The sequence below is a fragment of the Acanthochromis polyacanthus genome, chromosome 22, assembly GCF_021347895.1.
Source record: "Acanthochromis polyacanthus isolate Apoly-LR-REF ecotype Palm Island chromosome 22, KAUST_Apoly_ChrSc, whole genome shotgun sequence".
Classification (NCBI taxonomy): domain Eukaryota; kingdom Metazoa; phylum Chordata; class Actinopteri; family Pomacentridae; genus Acanthochromis; species Acanthochromis polyacanthus.
Window position 1 is genome coordinate 29,412,462 of NC_067134.1, and position 22,343 is coordinate 29,434,804.

Below are 22,343 nucleotides of genomic sequence, written 5' to 3' on the forward strand. Positions count from 1 at the left end.
CAGGGCTTTACAGACTTCTTCTATATTATCATCATCAAAGCTGTAATTGTATAGATCACTGAAAGGTGTGTTTCATCGCTGAACACTGATGATAACAGATCCAGCATCTTCTCTCCTGTCTGCTGTTCTCTCTCTGCTGCTGCACAGAACAGATTCCCCAAGAACCTGATTTGTTCATCAAGACTTGATTTCAGGGGAACAAAACTGGAACAATAAGAAGAAAACATCTTGTGATGATCTGATCTCAGCTGTATAAACAACCACACATAGGAATAATACCCATTTTATCTGTGCATTAATAGATCATTTATTGTTTATTTTTGAAGCTCCTGGCACATTGAAAATACTCACAGCTTAAATTAAAGAGTCTTCTTAAAATGTGTATCTCACTATTTTCTACTGGGGAGGTAATAACACACCTGCATTACTGTCACAGAGCTGCAGCGTTCTTATGGTTCACATCACTGTCTTATCTTCCTTCTTTATTCTCTTACAGGCAGAAGACTGACATGTTTCAAAGTGTTGCAGCTGAATATTCAAGATTTTTAAAAAGCTGGTTGCTCATTCTTCTATCAGCTCAATTTGATGAGTGAAAGACCTTCATTGAAGTTCTTCAACATTATCTCAGTGCTGTTCAGTCGACTAAAAATAAGACTGATTTTAAACATGATATACTAAAGTTAGAATCTAAAAATACTGCACCTACCTACTTAACATAAACACAACTGATTTAAAATTAAGAAACAATTCAGACTCATGACACCAACACTCTAAATCACATATGGGCACTTTAGAAAGGATAGAAATTCGTTGGTATCTGACTGTTTTTTTGTTAAAATCAATAATAAGGGCCTAGTTTCATAAGCTGATCATACATACATATAGATCTCTAAATCAAACACAGCATACAACTAAAAAACTAAATAAATATAGTGGTGTAAAGAGAACAGTGTTGTACTCTGAATAAGGGCTGAGTGAAAATAGAACTGAAATATCACCTCTTCTGAACAAAGTTACAATGTAGAAATATAATACTGATAAAAAAAAAAGAAAGATTCCAAGGCAAGAAACTGCTAATATTGTTGTGGGAATTCTAAAATGTATTTCTATGAAATGGAGAAAAGACAAAATAGAACTGAAATATGACCCCAAGAGGACGAAGTCACAACGTGAAGCAATAATAATGATGATAAACAAGAGTCACAGGAATATTAAAAACCATTAACATAGTAGATTCATGGCTTACTTAACTTGAATAAAGAAAAGTTCTCTTCAAGGAGCTTCAGAAACTACTTTTTCAAACAATTCAATCCCTCTTGATTTGAATTAATAAGGTGCTAATATTTCTGACAGAACTGATTTAAACAGCATACCACTTGTTTGTTGTTCTGGTATTTAGAAAACAGCTCTAACACACCGTGGGAACTCGAAAAGAATCTTACATAGAGTTTAGTGTGTGAAGGACAATTCATTTACCTGAGCTGTGAGATATGAGGCAGACACTGCAGGAAACTCCTCACTTCACTCTCTTCATCTGAACAGCCTGTCAGTTCCACTTGTTTCTTCTCTGATTGGAGTTTCAGCACTTCCAGGAGGATGGAGGTCTTTCTCTCTGAGAGGTTTATGAACCAGACTGGAGGAGCTGACTGGAAAACTGACTGTAATGATGGAAGGACTCTCAGACCTGTTTTAGTCTCACAGTCCTTCAGATGGGAGAACAGATCCAGGAGGAAATCACAATGATATTGATCATCTATGGATTTGGCATCAAAAGGGAAAGTTTCATAGCAGCACACTGATGATAACAGATCCAGGATCTTCTCTCCAGTCTGCTGTTCTCTCTCTGCTGCTGCACAGAACAGATTCCCCAAGAACCTGGTTTGTTTTTCAGGATCTGACCGCAGTGGAACGACACTGGAACAATGAGAAACAAAACATTTTAATGATCTGATCTCAGTCGTACGAATACAACCACACACAACTAATTAACTTTATCTTGTCCATGTTCATCTTTTATCTAATGAAACTGAATTTTCATCACATCTTTCATCAGAGCAGCCAAACCTTTTTAAACAATCATTGACTCACAACCACTGACATCTGTAAACTTCATTTGTTGTTCACTATAAGGCTGTAGAATTTTCATGATCAGTAAAGTTCACTCCAGTCAGGAGATAAGAAGAGGCAGGGTATGCTTGTTTCTATTACTCTGTCATGTGTTGCTTTGGAAATTAGAATATGTTCCACAACACCAATTCTCAAAGTGGGTTACAGAAAAATAAACATGTTGAACCAGAACAAGAACACCTGTGACACCTGGAATGGATTTAAATGGATCTTGTTGCAGTTTTTAACAGAGCATAAATGTTTTCTCAGCCTTGAAAATCTACAGAGTCTGTCTCCTGAACTTATAAAGTGATGAGGCCTCAAAAATGCATGAAAAGTAACTGAAAAGTGCAAAATTTTAACACAAACCTACGTATTTCAAAGCCCTTTATGCCTGAAGGTATTCTCAGTAAGAAGGTTAAAACTGTACATGGCTTCATTAAATATATTGAAGTTTTTATACATAAAAACAGCTGATTCTGAAGGGGAATGGAAGAAGCCACTAATTGATCTTGGACAAACCTAGAAATCTCTTTTGCACCAATATAACACTCCCAGCACAGTTGGAGCATCCACATATCATTGTACTAGTTTACTGATGTTGTCTGTTCTCTCTCAGACTCATTCCGGTACAGTAAAACTCTGTCTTGACAGTCCAACTCAGAGGGACAAATACACTGTGGATCAACATGAGTGTTCAAGAAAACAATGAGCAAACAGCTAATTATTCTTTAGACTGGAGCCACAGATACACCTCTCATAAGCAGTACTGATCGTTCACATGAAGGTTGGATCATTCTGCTGGTAACTGACTCAGAATGTGATGTGTGCTCTAGTTTTAGGTCAAAGGACAAATCCTAGCATAGCACCTGGCAGCAGTCACACAAATGTGTATAAAACAGGTCCTGATGTCATGGTGTCTGAGGTATGATGAAGTTTTCTGACTCAGGACAGTTAAAGCTTGCAAGTGTGACAAATGCTTAACAGTGAGGCACAACACAAACAGTTTTGGAATTTTGAGTTTGTACCTCTTAGTATTTATGCAAAACAAAATGTTTACAAAATTAGTATGAAAATAAAACTTCATTTGAACAGTTAAATACTGTTAAATATAATCATTTACCTGAGCTGTGAGATATAAGGCAGACACTGCAGGAAACTCCTCACTTCACTCTCTTCATCTGACCAGCTTGTCAGCTTTACATGTTTCTTCTCTGATTGGAGTTTCAGCACTTCCAGGAGGATGGAGGTCTTTCTCTCTGAGAGGTCTATGAACCAGAATGGAGGACCAGACTGGAAAACTGACTGTAATGATGGAAGGACTCTCAGACCTGTTTCAGTCTCATGGATGTACAGGTCCAGCAGGAAATCACACCATTTCCATTGAAGAGGAATCGATTTGTATCTGCACACTGACAATAACAGCTCCAGTATCTTCTCTCCTGTTTGCTGTTCTCTCTCTGCTGCTGCACAGAACAGATTCCTGAAGAACCTGGTTTGTTCATCAAGACCTGATTTCTGAGGAACAAACCTGGAAGAAGAAAACATTTTGTGATGATTTGATCTCAGCTGTATAAACACAACCACACATAGGAATAATAATGATTTTATCTGTGTATTTATAGTTGATTTATTACGTATATTTTGAAGTTCCTGACAGATTAAAAATACCCACAACAATTTAAAGATGTTTCATTTATCTTTGTTGTCTTTTTTACTGCAGAGGTATGATCATCACATTACTGTCACAGAGCTACAGTGTTCTTGTGATTCAAACATTTTCTTGTCTTACTGTCACACAATTAGTTCAGGAAAATGTATTCTGCAACTGCCATGTTCAGCCACAGCATGTGACTGAAGGCAACCTGGTTTTCCATGTGAACAGTAACGTGCACTAAAGGAGTAATGGAGCCCCTCACAAAATGACGTACAACAAAGGAGCAACGCTGACTTCTTTATCCTCTGACAGGCAGAAGACTGACATGTTTCAAAGTGTTGCAGCTGAATATTCAAGATTTCTAAAAAGCTGGTTGCTCATTCTTCCGTCAGCTAAATTTGATGAGTGAAAGACCTTCATTGAAGTTCTTCAACATTATCTCAGTGCTGTTCAGTTCAGTCGAAGCACAAGTCATTACCTGAGCTGTGAGATATGAGGCAGACACTGAAGGAAACTCCTCACTTCACTCTCTTCATCTGAACAGCCTGTCAGCTTTACATGTTTCTTCTCTGATTGGAGTTTCAGCACTTCCAGGAGGATGGAGGTCTTTCTCTTTGAGAGGTTTATCAACCAGAAAGGAGGACCAGACTGGAAAACTGACTGTAATGATGGAAGGACTCTCAGATCCGTTTCAGTCACATGAGAATACAGGTCCAGCAGGAAATCACACCATTTCTGTTTGATAGGGAACGTTCTGTATGTGCACACTGATGATAACAGCTCCAGCATCTTCTCTCCTGTCTGCTGTTTTCTCTCTGCTGCTGCACAGAACAGTTTCCCCAAGAACCTGGATTCTTCTGACGATCCTGATACTTGAGGCACGACACTGAAAGCGTAAGGAATAAAAACACTTGCCATATAGTCTTTATGAAAAGGAAAAATACTGTAGTTTTTCTACGTACTGCAGTTTAATGTTTGCAACCAGACAAACATAAAGCAAAGGGCAGCTCCTTGTGAAAACATAAATTATGAATAAGATCATCATTTATCTGAGCTGTGAGATGTAAAGCTCAGATTCAAAGGCGACTGACAAAAATAAACCACTTCAGTAGTGTAGAAAGTACAATATGTTTCTATTGAATTGGGCATAAATATCAGAGGAATATTGAAGACACTACAACAATATAATGTTATGGATTTCTTCTTGTATCAAGAGAACCGTGCAAGTATAATAAAAAAGTATAATTCATAGTTTTATATTTTACAATAATTCTGTATATTTTTGTCTTTAGATGTCAGTCTGTGAAGCACCAAACCCTGAATGTTCTGAAATGTGTTTATTAAACTCATTGTGCATAAATGCAGCAGCAATAATTATTTAGACACATCTGCAGCAGAATTTCTGAGACCATAAAACAAAGTACAAACAGTAGTACTTTTTCATTATTACCAACATTAAAAACAGTAATAACAGTAGATATTCATTTAGACTCATACTACACAATGAAACTAGCCTGAGGCCTGCCTGATTCTTAACGTTGAGTAAAAGCGCCATACCTGAGTGAGCTGATGGATGGTAAAGCCTCTAAGAGAGATTCACAGAGACTCTGGCAGACAGGAGCTGCTCTGTTCCAGTAGAGGCAGACTCTGGCCTTTGTTGTCATCCTCTTCATGACCTCCACTGCTCTTTCAAACAGCTGTTTTTCACCCTCCACTGGAAGGTGCATCTGATTTCCATCCAAGCCCAGTAAGGTTGTGTAGTCCATCTGTTCTTCACTGAGAAGGAAAATCTTCCACAGCTGCTGTGGCAAAGGGTCACACCTACAATTTAAAGAACAACCTCATGATGAAACAAATCCACTGTAAAGTATCGATATAATGATGTTGTAACCTAAGCAGTAATGTGATGCTATTAAACACACTCAGTCATACCATTGGACATTATGAAGGCATCCAAACAGCGACCTCATTCCTCGCTCTGATATCGTGACATCCTCAAGGTTCAACCTTATTTTCCTTTCCTTTGACTGACTGACCACATAGGCCACAGCACAGCAGCAGTGAGGATCAGGACTCTCTCCACTGAGGTCCACATGGCAGTCCAGTTTGTCTAGAAGGTAGATGCATGCTTCTGGACACTGGGACTCATACAAGCACTGGTACAAGAACATCCTATCAACATTCTCAGGGTCTGGCTGACACAGACCCGGGACAAATGTGTTGATGAGCTCCTTGAAGAACCAGCCAGATGTTTTGTTGATTTCTTCAGCTGGAATCAGATGCCTCATCAATCTTGGGTTCTTATCATTCAACAATCCACACATAAAAGGGATCAAATGCTTCATGTGTTTCTTCTCCTCAGTGAGGCTCTGCTGAAAAAAGTTCCTGATTTCATGAGGGTTCTTCAAGAGCCACACAGCTGCAAAGAACTCCTGCAGTGTGTAATGGAGGAATGCATGTCTAGTTTCTGTGTCAGTTCGGCCCACTTTGAAAAAAAGTGGTTTCAGGAAACAAAGGACACAGCTGTCTTTACAGGACACTTCAGTCAGGTTCACAGTTTTTCCCTGAGTAGCAAGAAAAGCTATTTCAGCCAAAGACAGTATTTCCTCTGTCTTGGTGTTGATGAAGGCGTTCAGATCTTTGTTCTTTGTTCCGCTGCTGTTTACCTGAAGACAATAACGAACTATGTCCATGTAGATTCCTGTTATAGTGCATGGCTGAGTGTCTTCTGATGAAAAGCAGGCAGCCACCATCAGAGCATACACCGGGACATGGCAAAGAGTCAGCAACTCCAAGTTGTTCAAAACCTTCTGTGCTTCGCCGAGCGTTGCAGATAAGTAGGACTTTACGATCTGCTCACTGAAACCTTTCACCTCCACTCTGAGACAGTCCCCAGAGAAGAAGTCTTCCTCATCATCTGGTCTGCAGGTTATGATGATCTTTGCATCAGGTAGTAGGTCTTTCTTTACAAGCTTCTGCACCACTGATGAAGACAGATCTGTGACTCCATCAAAAATGATGGTAACATTATGAGAGTTCCTCTTTATATCCTGTAAGACCTCATCCACACCTTCATCTGGTTCACTGAACACCTTGAAGAGAAGTTCCTCCAGGGTCATGGCTGGTCTGATTTGGGACGTTTCCCTCATGTCAAAGTAAAACATGTAATCTAACTCCTTGTCGTCCTTTTCTGCCCAGAGTCTCAGCATTTCACCAACCAGTGTCGTCTTTCCAATTCCAGGCTTCCCAACCAACAGTATGTTTTTATCTGTTTTCAGAAGGTCAGTGGGGGAAACCTCTGGTTTGTTCTCAGGCAAGTATGTCTTCAGTTTTTTAGTTCGACTCATCTTGCTTTTCTTGCTCTTATATTTTTTTATTTTCGATGGAGAGGGGCTCTCCTGTATATCTAATACTAGTGAGGTGTATGAAAGATCAGGCCTCCTGTTTTCTTCAAACAGATTTTTACTGGCCTTCCAAAACTCATTTGATATTTCTTTCACTTCTGACTTCAACTTTGCCTGATATCTGCAGCACGGCCTCGGTCCTAGAGTGAAAACAGCAGGAAGAAAATAAATGTACGAGAAATTAACCGTGGTTCTCTTGTTGAATAATAAATATTTGTACACAGACACATTAAACACATCATACAGATCAATAAATTAACATGAATAATAAAAATGTGGTATATTCTAAAGCTGAATTTTTATTCACAATACCTTGCAGGCAGTCGATGTCCATCTGAGTGTCTTCCTTGAAGGGAAAGCAGCTGATCCAGTGGTGCAGGTCAAACTTCTTGGTTCCAGTGGAAGCACCAGTCTTGTTCTCAGGGACAGGAGGCGGCCTCCCTAAAGTCCTCTTCCTCGTCATGTCAATAATCCTGAGTAACTCATAGCAGGCTGCTTCCCCCTTTTTAGTGACAGAGTCCAGTATTCTTCTGGTTTTATCGTAGTCATCCCTCTCTGTCTGTATTTTACTGACCTCCTCATCACTGAAAACTCTTTGCTGATACAGATTCTCCACAATCACAGAGAGACTCCTTAACTCTCTCACAAGGTGGACTCTGGCATTTGTGACATAATTTAAGGCGGACTCTGATGTACAAGCCATTCGTCCTGACTCCTGTGAGTTCTGCACACAGAACCAACTTCAGTGACCTGCTGAACAAGACATCAGATTTAGAAAGTGAAAAATAATTATTATCCCTGTGATGTATTAGATGTTACGGAAACTTTATCTAGGCAACATTTGCAGTTTAATATAAATTCTAACGGTGTATCTCAGTTCAAAGTAGGTTTCTACTGATATGTTTTTTATTGGTAATCAATCAGTTTGATAATTGAGAAAAGGAAACATAATACACCTGCAGTAAAATTAAAAAATTTCATTGTCAAAATTTAGAATAACATAAATGCAGACAAATCTTCACTGAAATGATTTATGTTTTATTTTTGTGTAATTCTGAAGAACCTGCTACCAAAATGAAAAGGGGATCCAAACAATATTAACCTGTAGTTATTTAAACTCCATATAAACTGTCTGCAGCACAGGTAAAACATCTGGCTGAACCTGGGGAGTTGAGGAAGTTTTAAAATGGTCAAACCCACCAGGATTGTCAGTGGGAGGGTGAGAGATGAAAACCAACTATTAAATACACCAAAGAATCTAACAGCTCCAAGAACAGTAAATATTAAACATCACTAGACTGTTAACAGTCTCATATTGAAATCAGTCTGTAAATCTGACCAATAAACTGCTGTTTGCTTTTAATAAGTTAACAAGTATTTGAGAAAGTGATCATTTTGTTCACATCAACAGATCGCGGTATTTTTAATCCCATTGTTTAATTCTTTGTAAATATTGTAAAAGAGATAAATGTGTGTTATCATCTTCAATGTGGTCTACACAGTTTTTTCCAAACATCCAAGTCTGAAGGCCAGACAAAACTACATTTATCCTCCTCAACAGATACGAAAAGAGACAACAAAACCAGTTTAACCTAAATGTAAAAACACCATCATACACAGATTGATGCAGACTGAACAGAGACACACTTACACATCAGCCTGAACGTCTCCACTGATGACAGACTGCATCAGCTGCTCTCCACCTCTGGAATGACATTTTCCTCATCACTATTTATTTTAAATATCACAGAATAATAAATGATTACTGTTAAAGGTGATTAATACCTGTTGATCTCACACACCATCACTCCTGCTCATCTCTCCATTGGGACCAGGAAGCCTCATGGGCCAACAGTGTTCCTCTTCATTTTCTGTTGGACACAAATAAACCGCCTCAGAAAGACCAGAGTGACAGCAGGAGACACCATACCGAGGACACCTGGAAAATAAATAACAAGTCATGAGTCATGAAAAAATATTAAATTTAAATTAAGTCATTTGCTAAAACACAAAGAAAGCGCTGCAGGATTTATGACACTAAAACTATATTCTGCTTCCAGTCATGGTCAAGTAAGAAACTTACTTGAAACTTCCAGTATGAACACATTGGGAATGAATTTTCCAATTCTGGAAGAGGAAGTGCCCTTTTAATGTTTTAACAAGTCAACTTAACTTTTGTGTGGAAAAAACAAACAAACATATAAATCACAAATTACTGTGCAATAAAAATATTTCTATATGACTTTAAGCATTTTTGCAGGCGACCTTTAGGTTTTCTGAGCAGTAGTGAGTAATCTGTCGACCCTTATTTTGTCCTCCTGTCAGTCTTTGGAAAGCGTAACATTAAGATCTAGTAAGGGCTGAAAAGCATTTTCACTTCTTATGAATTTTTAAAAAACACACACAGACAATCTATGTTGTGATTTACCCTTATTATGGTAAATGACTGAGCTATATATATATATATATATATATATATATATATATATATATATAGCTCAGTCATTTACCATAATAAGGGTAAATGACTGAGCTATATATATATATATATATATATATATATGGCATGCCGTTTAGGAAATTATATATATAATGAAAGTCGATATATATATAATGAAACTTGATATATATATAATGAAAGTTGATATATATATAATGAAACTTGATATATATATAATGAAAGTCGATATATATATAATGAAACTTGATATATATATAATGAAACTTGATATATATATAATGAAACTTGATATATATATAATGAAACTTGATATATATATATAATGAAACTTGATATATATATAATGAAACTTGATATATATAATGAAAGTCGATATATATATAATGAAAGTCGATATATATATAATGAAACTTGATATATATATATAATGAAACTTGATATATATATAATGAAAGTCGATATATATATAATGAAACTTGATATATATATAATGAAACTTGATATATATATAATGAAAGTCGATATATATATAATGAAAGTCGATATATATATAATGAAACTTGATATATATATAATGAAAGTTGATATATATATAATGAAAGTTGAGATATATATATAATGAAAGTCGGAATATAGAATGTTCAGATTTTCATTCCATCTATTCAAAGTTTCATTCCATATATTCAGACTTTTTCCTACTGAGCCCTGGAAGGACATGGCAAACAAAAACAGGAACCTTATTGGACATTTGCTCTTCAGATGAGCTCTTCTGTGATTATCTGTCTTCATGGTTGTCACAGGGAACGGCGACTACGTTTGAGAAAACAGGTAATTTTTAGAGATGTTTTGATTCTGAACACTGAACGTGTTAGCATTAGCTTAGCTACTTAGCTTCGACTACATTTGCATCCCTACATAGCTTAAAGGTTAAACACATGCACCATATGTTGATGATAATGATAATATCTATGTTTATCTTTATAGCTGGTCTTAAGGCTAATTACGAGGCAGAGGTCAGCTGCTGCCTGGACACATCCATGATCACGCCACTGGTGGGACACAATTGTACTGGATTTCAGCTGAAGGCTGCTGTTCTGTCCAAACTGAGACATTTTTATTGTGACATACCCTCCACTGTTGTTAGCTTTTGATTCAATAAATTTTTTTGAGATGAGGAAATCACTATTGCATGTTTCTAGTTAAATACCCTATTTTTATGATATATCACTAAAGCATGCACTTTTTATATTTTCCATCAATTTCACCCAAAAGTTGAATAACTATTTGTGAGCAGTGTATGTAGACACATAATAGAAGCACATTTCAATAATATATCTGCTGCAGTAGTGCAGTTTATCTACCTAGATTGGTGTAACAGTAAAAAAAAAACATATGCTACTGATGTTTCTGACTAAAATCTGCTTGAAAAGCACAACTGCTTATCTGTCAAAATGTGTGTAACAAAAGTGTGCACTGAACACTGAATAAAGTCTCTGTAGATTATAGACAAAATTTGCATCTCTCATCACAAATTTCTGTTTATTCACCCAAAGTGCATGAGTAAAATACAAAACAGGTGAAGTACTAAAAAAGATTTATTTTCTAGAAAAGCCAATAGTCAACAATGCAGTTTAATTCTGGGACAGTTGCTCCAGCACCGACGCCATGCGTCCCATCAGTGCAACCAAGGTTTTCATTCATCTTCTGGATGTTCTGGAGAATGGCAGAGGTCACGTCTTGGTGTCTTCCGATCTGTTCCAAGAACCGTTCCTCTGACCTCTCCAGATACTGCAGAGGATCCAAAGCAGCTTCCTGGTTCCCTTTTCCTGCATAAAAGCACCAAAAAGTACTAGTTGTCAGTAATTATTTTCTATTTTCATAAACACAGTTAACTTAAAGTAAATGTTCTATTTTGTGATTTTAGGATGGGTCAAAAGATAACATACTGATCATGTTGATGTCTGCATAGTCTAAACAGATCTTACTTGATTTGGTCTGTAGAGAGGAGGACGGCGTGGAGGAGCTGCAGGACGGAACCAGTAAGCTGCAGACTAGTGCTCCTGGTAACTGGACCTCATCATCCAAGGCCGACAACTTAATAAAATGAACAAGACATGCTGTTGATAGCATCTGTAATACAAATGATTTTATCCATTAACTGATTTATTGCTTTGTCCATACAATGTTAGAAAGTGTTACAAATAATACCTGTAATCATTTCCAACAGTGATAAATGCCTTGTTTTATTTTACAACAAAAAACACCAAAAGCATCTGTGTATAAGAAATCAGTGCATTGGATTTCCACATCTGCAAAGCTAGAAAATCACACATCAGAATTTTACCTTGAAATTATGAAAATAGCTGCAGATTACCAGTACTCCTTACTTCATTGTTTTAACTTGATCATTTGAATCAGTTTTTTAGACTTGTATTACTGATACGAAACATAATCAACACATAAATTAAAATGTGTTCGCAAAGAGTTCACTGGTTCTTCAAGGGAAATTTCAATGATAACCATATAGTTCAGTAATATGATTAATGGGTCATTGTGTAACAGCGTGGGAGGTTCTGAATACAGGTCTTGGACTGAAATATTGCTGCTGCTTTCCTCCGGTTTTATAAGGAGTTGTTTCATAGCTTGTTAGCTTACCAGCGGCTAACTGGCTGGCAAACAATAGTTCAACGCCAACCTCTAATCAGTGATCCGGTGTCCGGACCGCGTTAGCTGGCGGAACGTTCATAATACTGATGTGGGACTGTTGTAGCTAGCGTATTCATAGTAGGATAACAGCAGGATGTTGGAGAAATAAAACTTACCATTATCAGGATCGCTGGTCTGCATGGCAGACTCTTAGCGCATCGCACTGCTTGAATGTCTGTGTATTTCAGGCCGATTTCAAAATAAAACTCAATAAAATTCTCGTCCGGGTGAGTGTCCTTCATTGTCGCTTCGCCATACGGACATGTCCCTTCCGGGGCTCGGTAGGAAAAAAAGATTTGATATATATATAATGAAAGTTGATATATATATATATATAATGAAAGTCGATATATATATATAATGAAAGTTGATATATATATATATAATGAAAGTTGATATATATATAATGAAAGTCGATATATATATAATGAAAGTTGATATATATATAATGAAAGTCGATATATATATAATGAAACTTGATATATATATATATATATATATATATATATATATATATATATATATATAATGAAAGTTGATATATATATAATGAAAGTCGATATATATATATATATATATATATATATATATATATATCAAGTTTCATTATATATATATCAAGTTTCATTATATATATATCAAGTTTCATTATATATATATCGACTTTCATTATATATATATATCAAGTTTCATTATATATATATCGACTTTCATTATATATATATCAAGTTTCATTATATATATATCAAGTTTCATTATATATATAATTTCCTAAACGGCATGCCATATATATATATATATATATATATATATATATAGCTCAGTCATTTACCATAATAAGGGTAAATGACTGAGCTATATATATAAATATATATATATTTTAGGATTTTTTTTTGGCTTTTCCCATCTTTATTAGATAGTTACAGTGCAGAGAGATTGACAGGAAATGAGGGAGAAGAGTGGGGGGAAGACATGCAGCAACGGGCCACGCGAGCGGGAATCAAACCCGGCCGCTCCGTCGGGGACGAGCCCCTACACATGGTTCACCCGCTTAACCTGTTGAGCTGTACGGGCACCGAGACTGAGCTATATTAAGAGCAAATACAGCACTAATTATTACATAAGATGTCTGAGATCCCCCTAACTGAACACGATTTGAAGCAGAATTACAACATGGATGTGCAATATTTAAACAGCAATTATGTTTTAGATAAAAGTAAGGTAAGAACAAGTAACAACCTCCACAAACAAGATCTACTTAGTTCAAAGAATATTAAACAAAGATATGAAGGCAGCGTGTCATATTTTATGAAATTCAATCCACTCTTTTTAAATGTGGGATGAAGTATTTGTTGTTCCAGAACACGTCATCTCTACAACAGAATGGAAGTCAATGAACAACAAAGTACAACGACACACAGACTTAATGAGTGTGTAACGATGTCCTGCTCTACCTGGGGCCTGTTTCACGAAGCAGGTTTTACAAACTCTGATTTTAATCCTCAACTCTGAGTTGATCTACTCTGAGATAGAAAACTCTGAGTTTTCGGTTTCACAACGGCTGATTTGAGTTGGTTTAATCAACTCGGAGTAAAGCGTGTACACCGCAAGTCTGAAAAGACAGCATCAATGGAACCCCGATTCGACGAGTCACCATGGAAACGGGGAAGCGAAAGGCTGCGTTTTTGAACTGGAAGTTTTTAACGCGCTCATATGGCGAGTTTGAACACGTTTTTAGAAAGAAGTGCAACACCGCTGCAGCTGCAAAAGAGAGAGAGAGACGGCGTGGAGAACAGCCCGGATCAATGCGTAAGTTTAAATGTAGTCCTTTGTAATCGTAATAATATTACAGGGAATAACTGTCTGAATGGTAGAACATTAAGTTATTTCATTTAGAGGAAATCCTGCTGGGGAGAAGCTTAAGATGAAATATAAAAACATTGTTCAAACAGGTCAGACCTCGGCATTATCTCATGGAGGTACTTCATGTTGATCATGTTTTACATTGTAAAGTAGCCTAAATATTAAGTGGCTGTTTGACTGTGCAGTTGTTTTATCCACACAGCCTAAATGTCTGCATCCATATCATGTCCTGTTAAATAATTAAGCCTATTTAAACTAACACAGACTTCTGCTCAGCCAACAGAAAGAAAGTAGATGCCTGTAAATCAGGTGGTGTATATATATATATATATATATATATATATATATATATATATATATATTATTATTATTTAGTTCTTTTTTGTCGCTTTTTTTGTCTTTTGGCCCCTTCACACCACAACAGACCTTGTAACTGTAAGTAGGCAACACTCCACAGATTTCTCCAAATGGTAGTTTAAGTTTACTGAAACATGTCACTGATCTAGGATGAAGAGGATGAAACTGTGTCTGCTGCCTTTACAGAGGGGGATCCAGAAAGACATACAGAGGTATGTTACTGATAGTTCTCTTCCCATTCAGACTTTGGGTGGAATATAGAGTGTGACATTTAGCCTACACTGAAGTATTGCACATTCTCATCCTTTTAACAGAGCATGGCTGGACAGCAGCAGGATGGTTCCTCAGCTTCCACTGCACAGACTGACACAGTGAGATGGATGTTCAGGAAACACCAGAGCTTCATTCTGTGGAATTCATGTGCAACTGTATAATTTAATGTCCTCTATGTATTCCCAGTTATCAGTAAAACAGATTTACAAACTGCATTTGCTGAGAAAAATCCAAAAAACAGATTAGGAGGGCAGATCTGGAAATTGAAACACTGGAGCACAAGTTAGAGGTGGTGATGGTCACAGGTGAATTATGTTAACTACTGGAACATGAACTGAACTGTTTATTTGTAGGAAATAAAGAAGAGCAAATGAAATGTGTATCATGTCTTTATTTGCTGTGGTGGTGATGATGGAGACTTAAACTCTAAAGTGATTATTGCATACGGTGTCTCTGACTGCTCTGCTGTCCTGGATAGCTGCAGGTGGATGGGCTCATCATCTGGGTCTTCAGTTTGTAGGGCAGGGTGTTGCTCTCCTCTGATAGTGGTAATATTATGAAGAACAACACATGCCACAGTAATATCACAGGTCCTCTCAGGGGTCACTCTGAGGAGACGTAGGCTCTGGAAACGGCCTTTCAGCAGGCCTATGGTCATCTCCACCCGGGCTCTGGTCCTGCAGTGAGCCCGGTTGAAGTTCTGTTGGGGGCCTGGTTCAGGGTCAGGGTATGAGGTCATCAGCCTGGGTTGTCATGGTAACCCCTGTCACCCAGCAGAAGGCCATCAAACTCTCCTGTAATGTATAGTGGATACATCAGAGCATATTAAAGGAGGGAGACAAGAGAATTCTATTGTGAAAATCTTTAGGCTGCTGACCACGCTGCAGTCTGTTGCTCAGGTTAGACTCTCCATAAATCCTGGAGTCATGAACAGACCCAGACCACGTGGCCTCCACATTAGAAATGATGTATGCAGCATCACATATGATCTGGACAGTGCAGAGAATGACAGATGTTGAACTATGATGCAGTCTTTAACATTTAGAAACAGTAGTCAGTCTACCTGTAGCCTACCTGCACATTTATGCTGTGAATGGACTTCCTGTTCATGATGTGAGGGAGCTGTGATGGGGATGTGTGTGCATCTATGCAGCCAATCACACTGGGAAATCCTAAAAGAAATTCAAATGACTAATCCCAGTCTGAGGCTGCAGCATAATGTCATGAACAGAATATGATTTAAAATGAATTTAACAGATCTCTACACCATTCACCTGCAATCCTGTGGAGCTCCTCTTGATGTTCTGACAGGTTTATGCCCACAATGATGGTAAAAGTCGTTTCAGGATCAGGAACACTTTTCTGACTGTCCTCCATACAGTTGTCTTACTCTGCATCTCTGACATCATATAAAAACTTTCATTTGCAAAGAACCGCAGCGCAACACACAATATCTGCTGGATGTGAGAGCATGACTGGTTGGTAATGTAAATGTAAGGACGGATTAGGTTGTTTATGTAGATTATGGATTTGAAACGATTACGAAACGGTACCGCTCAAACCGATAATTGTCCGGAAATGTGAGAACATTTATGCTCGGTCTGATAACAATCTACCGACGAATATTTAATTATCTGTGCAGTAATGCTGCTCCTTTATCCACTGGATCGTTAATAAAAGCTGTTCTACGCCAAAACTCGCTCGCTTACTGACTGAATGAATGAGGAAATGAAACAGCGTGTGGCTGAAAGAGGGTGGAGACAGAGAGAAACTGGAGGTTTTCTCAGATAAACCTGCTGGTGACCAGGTTAGAGTCATAGAGTCTGTTACTGCGGTAACTGACCGAGAGTTGAAGTTACCCCTCTTTGTGAAACAGGCTAGAGTTACCCCACATTCCCTGGTTAGAGTTACCTCGCTTCGTGAAACGGAAAACTCAGAGTTTCCCTCATTTCAGGGTTAACAAACTCAGAGTTTTCACTAAACCTGCTTCATGAAACAGGCCCCTGGAGGGCTTGGCAACGTTGGCAGACATTTCAGAGGACTGGTTCATGTTGTCAGTGTGAAATGATTTGTGAGACAAGATGGTGGACTTGTTGCTGTTCACATGCCTGGCAATGATCCCAACTGAAATGGGAGCGTCAAACCTGCCTAACAAGTCGTACTGTTGTTTGCAGTCAAAGAAGTTTCCGTGTACTGACTACACGATCCACCACCATCCTTTAAAGCCACAGCTAACCAGACTTAATGAATGAGGACAGAATATATACTTTATTTATCCTTACTAGGAAGTTATTTGCAAGAGCAGCATTTGACACAGAGACAACTCACAAACCTGACAGAAGACCGACACTATTAGTGTAATAATGATCTAACTCATAGTCATATGTCTATATACGCTAGAAAAAAATAGAAAAAGTTAAAAACATATGTACAGCATATAACTCAAAAGTTAAAATATGTATTAATAAGCATTACTGAGAATTGAAAAGCCTGATTGCAGCTGGTAGGAAGAACTTGCTGATGCACTCAGACCTGCACTGAGAAGGAATTTGCCCGTGGCTATGAGCTTGCCTAAACACATGCAGACTGTGTAGTGGAGAAAGTATTGTTCCTCATTATGGAGTAAGATTACTGTCAAAAATATTCATCCACGATTCTAACCATTCGTATTCGTAATGTTAAACATTTGTATGTTAATAAAAAACTTGTACACAAAATTCTGCTGTCATATGCATGAGTTTGATAAATTAAGGGTTAGGATTGTTTTTACGAGTATGAACCTAAAAGTTGTGAGTGCAACTCTAATTTCTACGACTACGAAGTCTTCCCTGTGAGGACGAATTCAAGTTTATGGGTACGAGTAGAAAAATACCGAAATGACGTCACATAGGTCACAGGGGAAGGTAATCGAACACCGATTGCTCCAAACGCGCATGCGCCATTTATAAAGAGTAGACGCCGGGTGGACCCGGTGGACCTACCGGGCCAGGTGACGCCTCACAGGTCAAGTAAATAACACATCCAACTTCTTGTAATTTATTTATTTCATGAAACTGTACTGTTTTAATTGATATACAGTTTATGGACAAAAGACGGTACTGCTTAGCTTGCACGCTAACGAGCCGGGCCGGTGACACATTAGCCTTCTAATGCAAGGAGGCTAATGAGGAGGCTTAATAACAAAACAAACATAATTTGAGATTATGAATCGTGGCAATTGGCGTATAAATCAGCCCATTGTACAGCCTAAATTGCTGTAAATTAAGTCCAGTTTTAGTTCTTTGCAAACTCAGACACGTGCATTACTTTAGTTTACAATGAATCTGGCGGAGTTCGGTAAAGTTGGAAAGATATTCACAGATTTGGACTTCCGGCATCAATAACTCATGAGATATATGTTGTCAAAACATGAACAATGCCTCTTTCAAATCGTTGTAAGGTAGACAATGTGCTACAAGGCCCATTGTCTACCTTAAAGTCTAAACAGTTTGTTTGGTATATTGGTGTTATCTGATACTCTCTTTGGTAAGGATTGTAAATTCCATTACTATGCAGAATTATGTGTTTGGACTAACAAGTACACTATGCCCTTATGCCATTTTTCCTGTGTGTTATATAAAATATACCACATACATCAAGAAAAGTGCCATTTTAATACTCATAAAATAATCATAAAAAACATAGATTCCTTAAAATTCAGATTTTTCATTTAGCACCAAAAAAAGAGTTGTAGTATGACCAGCAGGAGACAATTGATGGCTCCAGTGATTTTGGTGACTGTACAGTGTGTAAGAGTGAAGTTACTGAATTTTAATACTCATAAAATAATCATAAAAAATCCTTAAAATTCAATTTTTCATTTAGCACCAAACAAAGAGTTGTAGTACGACCAGCCGCAGCCGATTCATGGCTCCAGTGATTTTAGTGGCTTTACAGTGTACAAGAGTGAAGTTATTGAATATATGTGTAGTGTCTCTTTTTGCTGTTGCAGCGGTTTTGCTATTTGCAGACGGTCCCTGTTCACTCGTTGCACCGCCGGCTGCTCATAGACGCCAATGTTATTTCTGTAGCTTGAAAGACAGCGACTTTTGATAAAATGGGCCTTGTAGCACATTGTCTACCTTACAACGATTTGAAAGAGGCATCGTTCATGTTTTGACAACATATATCTCATGAGTTATTGATGCCGAAAGTCCGAATCTGTGAATATCTTTCCAACTTTACCGAACTCCGCCAGATTCATTGTCAACTAAAGTAATGCACGTGTCTGAGTTTGCAAAGAACTAAAACTGGACTTAATTTACAGCAATTTAGGCTGTACAATGGGCTGATTCATACGCCAATTGCCACGATTCATAATCTCAAATTATGTTTGTTTTGTTATTAAGCCTCCTCATTAGCCTCCTTGCATTAGAAGGCTAATGTGTCACCGGCCCGGCTCGTTAGCGTGCAAGCTAAGCAGTACCGTCTTTCGTCCATAAACTGTATATCAATTAAAACAGTACAGTTTCATGAAATAAATAAATTACAAGAAGTTGGATGTGTTATTTACTTGACCTGTGAGGCGTCACCTGCCCCGGTAGGTCCACCGGGTCCACCCGGCGTCTACTCTTTATAAATGGCGCATGCGCGTTTGGAGCAATCGGTGTTCGATTACCTTCCCCTGTGACCTATGTGACGTCATTTCGGTATTTTTCTACTCGTACCCATAAACTTGAATTCGTCCTCACAGGGAAGACTTCGTAGTCGTAGAAATTAGAGTTGCACTCACAACTTTTAGGTTCATACTCGTAAAAACAATCCTAACCCTTAATTTATCAAACTCATGCATATGACAGCAGAATTTTGTGTACAAGTTTTTTATTAACATACAAATGTTTAACATTACGAATACGAATGGTTAGAATCGTGGATGAATATTTTTGACAGTAATCTTACTCCATACCTCATAGAGTTCAGTTTCTTCAGCATTCTCACCCCAGCAACCTGTTGGACTGATTCCAGCTCAACACCAGTTGTGTAGCTCGCCTTCTTAATCAGCTTATTCAGAGTACATTAAAATCTACATAGAAGACGCCTGCCGATGTTAAAAGATCTTGATTAATAATAATAATACATTTATTGATAAAGCACCTTCAGTCAAAGTGCTGTACATAGAGATAAAAACATGAGTAAAACAAACTATTTAAGATGCATATGCAGCAGTAAACCAGTGGGTTTTCAGTTTTGTTTCAAATACATCAATAGAAGATGTCTGTCTGATTTCAGCAGGTAGACTGCTCCACAATGTTGGTGCACGGAAAGAAAAAGCCCCAACTGTCATTCTACAGACCTTAAGGACACTCAGAAGCCCACTCCCCTGGGAACGCAAAACACGAGTGGCGACATACGTGTTCACCAAACTTGACAGGTAGAACAGGGGAATTCGGTTAAAATTTTCTACATTAGCAGCAGCACCTTAAAGTCTGCTCTAACCTGAACAGGTAGCCGGTGCAGAGAGGCTCATATCCACTGGCTCTGGTCTGAACACAAGCTGCTGCATTCTGGACCATCTGCTGTCTGCATTCTCCCCAAGAATGGTTACTGGTTCCAGTGTGGATGTTTTCCTCCAGAAGTCAGTCACCATTTACTAGGTTTTGGAGGTGTTCAGTAGAAGGTGGCTGAGGTTGCACCAGTCAATGAAGTCCCTGATCATGTCCATGTACTCCTCTGATACAGCCGACAAACAGTCATCAGAATATTTCTGAAGAAAGCAGCTGTCTGAGTTACAGTGGGAGTCAGACATATATAATATGAAGAGGAAAGGGGACAGATTATTAATGGTGAACAGCATGTCATCAGTGAAACAGTTCAAACACTTCAGAAACCTTCTATACCCGAAATAACAGAAAATTTGATTCTTAACTTTATCTGGAAGTCCATAATCAAAAACAACTGCATTCTATCTTTACATTTTTGATCATTTTTTTGGACAAATAAAGCTGCTTGTTGCTCCATTAACACAATATCTGATAAACTTCCAGAAATAACAACAAGCTAAATTTAGGCTACTTTTTTAGCATGAACTAGTTTCTCACCATACAACATATTTAAAACGTGCCTTTGAGTTGTTTTTTTGTTTTTAACGGGGAAGAAATTTACAGAATAACTTACCCACTAAAAGCAAGAGACAAATATGTCAGAAGAGCGGGAAACAAAACAGAAACTGAACAAAACAGGTGCCTGTCAGCAGCCACTCAAGCTAACTTTATCACCGTTAAGTTACCGTTAAGTTGCTTCTCTGGCTGTTTGTTGCCTCCGGGGTAAAATAAATAATAGTTGGCCTCATAACTTATAATGTTTTGTTAATTAAAACATGTTTAAAGCAGCTGGATAGAAATTAATGATAAAAATAAACGTTAACTCCAACCAAACCGTTAGCTCTGTTTGTTAGCTACAGTTGATAAACATTATTTGTTTCCTCCCGGGTTTATAAATACAGTTGGGCTCACAAACTATATAGTTTTGCTTGTGAAGACTTGTTTAAAACGGTATGCTAGAAAGTAATATATGTAAAATATGAAAATAAAACAGAGAAAATAAAAGCCAAGTGCAACCGGATGTTAGCTCCATTTGTTAGCTACAGCTACTCTGCTAGCACCGACACAAAGTTAGCTAACCTATCTAAGAAAAGAAATAGATTTAAATAACCTAAAGCCACAGAAGTTACTCACACACAGTTTGTTTTGTCTTCAACAAGAGAAAAGAAACGTCTTTCACTGCTGTCATACCGTCTGAATTTAAAGTTTGGTAAAGTTGAAAAAAATATTCACAGATTCGGACTTCTGGCATCAATAACTCATCAGATAAACGTCAAAACATAAGCGATGCTTTTCCCCATCCTTGTAAGGTACACAATGAGCTACAAACCTTTTTTCCATCGTTGTAAGGTAGACAATGTGCTACAAGCCCAGTTTTATCAACAGTAGCTGTCTTTAAAGCTGCAGAAATAACATTGGTGTCTATGAGGGGTCAACAGGGACCGTCTGCAAATTGTAAAACCGCTGCAACAGCAAAGGCAGACACAAATATTCAATAATTTCCCTCTTATGCACTGCAATGTCACCAAAATTAAGTCAAAATATAAGGCCCGTACAGACCATATTTGGAAGAAAAAAAAACTGAAGATTTGATCAGCCGGACCCCTTTGATGGTTGGACGGACTTTATTTTTTTCCTACAGCGTATGTGAATTTTACTAAAAATAAAAGTTCCTTAAAATTCTGAAAAAATAAGTTTTTATATCAAATCAAGAGTTGTAGTCTTACCAGCAGCAGCCAGTTGAAGGTTGCAGTGATTTTGGTGACACTACAGTACATGAGAGCGAAGTTATTGAATATTTGTGTCTGTTTTCGCTGTTGCAGTGGCTTTGCTATTTGCAGACGGTCCCTGTTCACTCCACAGATACCAATGTTATTTCAGCTACTCTTGATAAAACTGGGCTTGCAGCACATTGTCTACCTTACAACGATGGGAAA

General features: G+C 37.8%; 2 protein-coding genes and 1 long non-coding RNA gene across 17 annotated transcripts in view; 1 reads left to right on the forward strand and 2 right to left on the reverse strand.

The window, feature by feature from the left end:
• Window positions 1-22,343, reverse strand: part of LOC110945503 (nucleotide-binding oligomerization domain-containing protein 1-like) — a 98,030-nt gene that overhangs the window by 73,393 nt on the left and 2,294 nt on the right. For 3 of the 6 annotated variants that reach the window (XM_051942075.1, XM_051942080.1, XM_051942079.1), the window contains exon 2: window positions 8,953-9,106. The exons of 1 other annotated variant lie outside the window; for it this stretch is intronic. Coding sequence is in view for 1 of the 5 variants with exons in the window: in XM_051942082.1 (XP_051798042.1) it covers window positions 21-204; window positions 1,477-1,642; window positions 4,408-4,649; window positions 5,321-5,584; window positions 5,696-7,307; window positions 7,480-7,870 (2,859 nt within the window). In the remaining 4 variants the exon portion in view is untranslated. Of the gene's footprint in view, window positions 1-3; window positions 205-1,476; window positions 1,643-4,407; window positions 4,650-5,320; window positions 5,585-5,695; window positions 7,308-7,479; window positions 7,918-8,818; window positions 8,873-8,952; window positions 9,107-22,343 lie in introns of those variants that run through there. 2 more of the 6 variants (XM_051942082.1, XM_051942078.1) reach the window with 2 other exon arrangements.
• LOC110970971 (uncharacterized) overlaps window positions 67-22,343 on the reverse strand; it is a 162,413-nt gene continuing 140,136 nt past the window's right edge. For 9 of the 10 annotated variants that reach the window (XR_007939106.1, XR_007939102.1, XR_007939105.1 and 6 more), the window contains one exon: window positions 1,596-1,914. The gene's annotated coding sequence lies outside the window, so the exon portion shown is untranslated. Of the gene's footprint in view, window positions 166-1,595; window positions 1,915-22,343 lie in introns of those variants that run through there. The other variant, XR_007939097.1, reaches the window with a different exon arrangement.
• LOC127531879 (uncharacterized) lies at window positions 14,592-15,203 on the forward strand. Its single transcript, XR_007939116.1, has 2 exons — window positions 14,592-14,766; window positions 14,869-15,203. It is a non-coding gene; the product is annotated as an uncharacterized LOC127531879 (long non-coding RNA).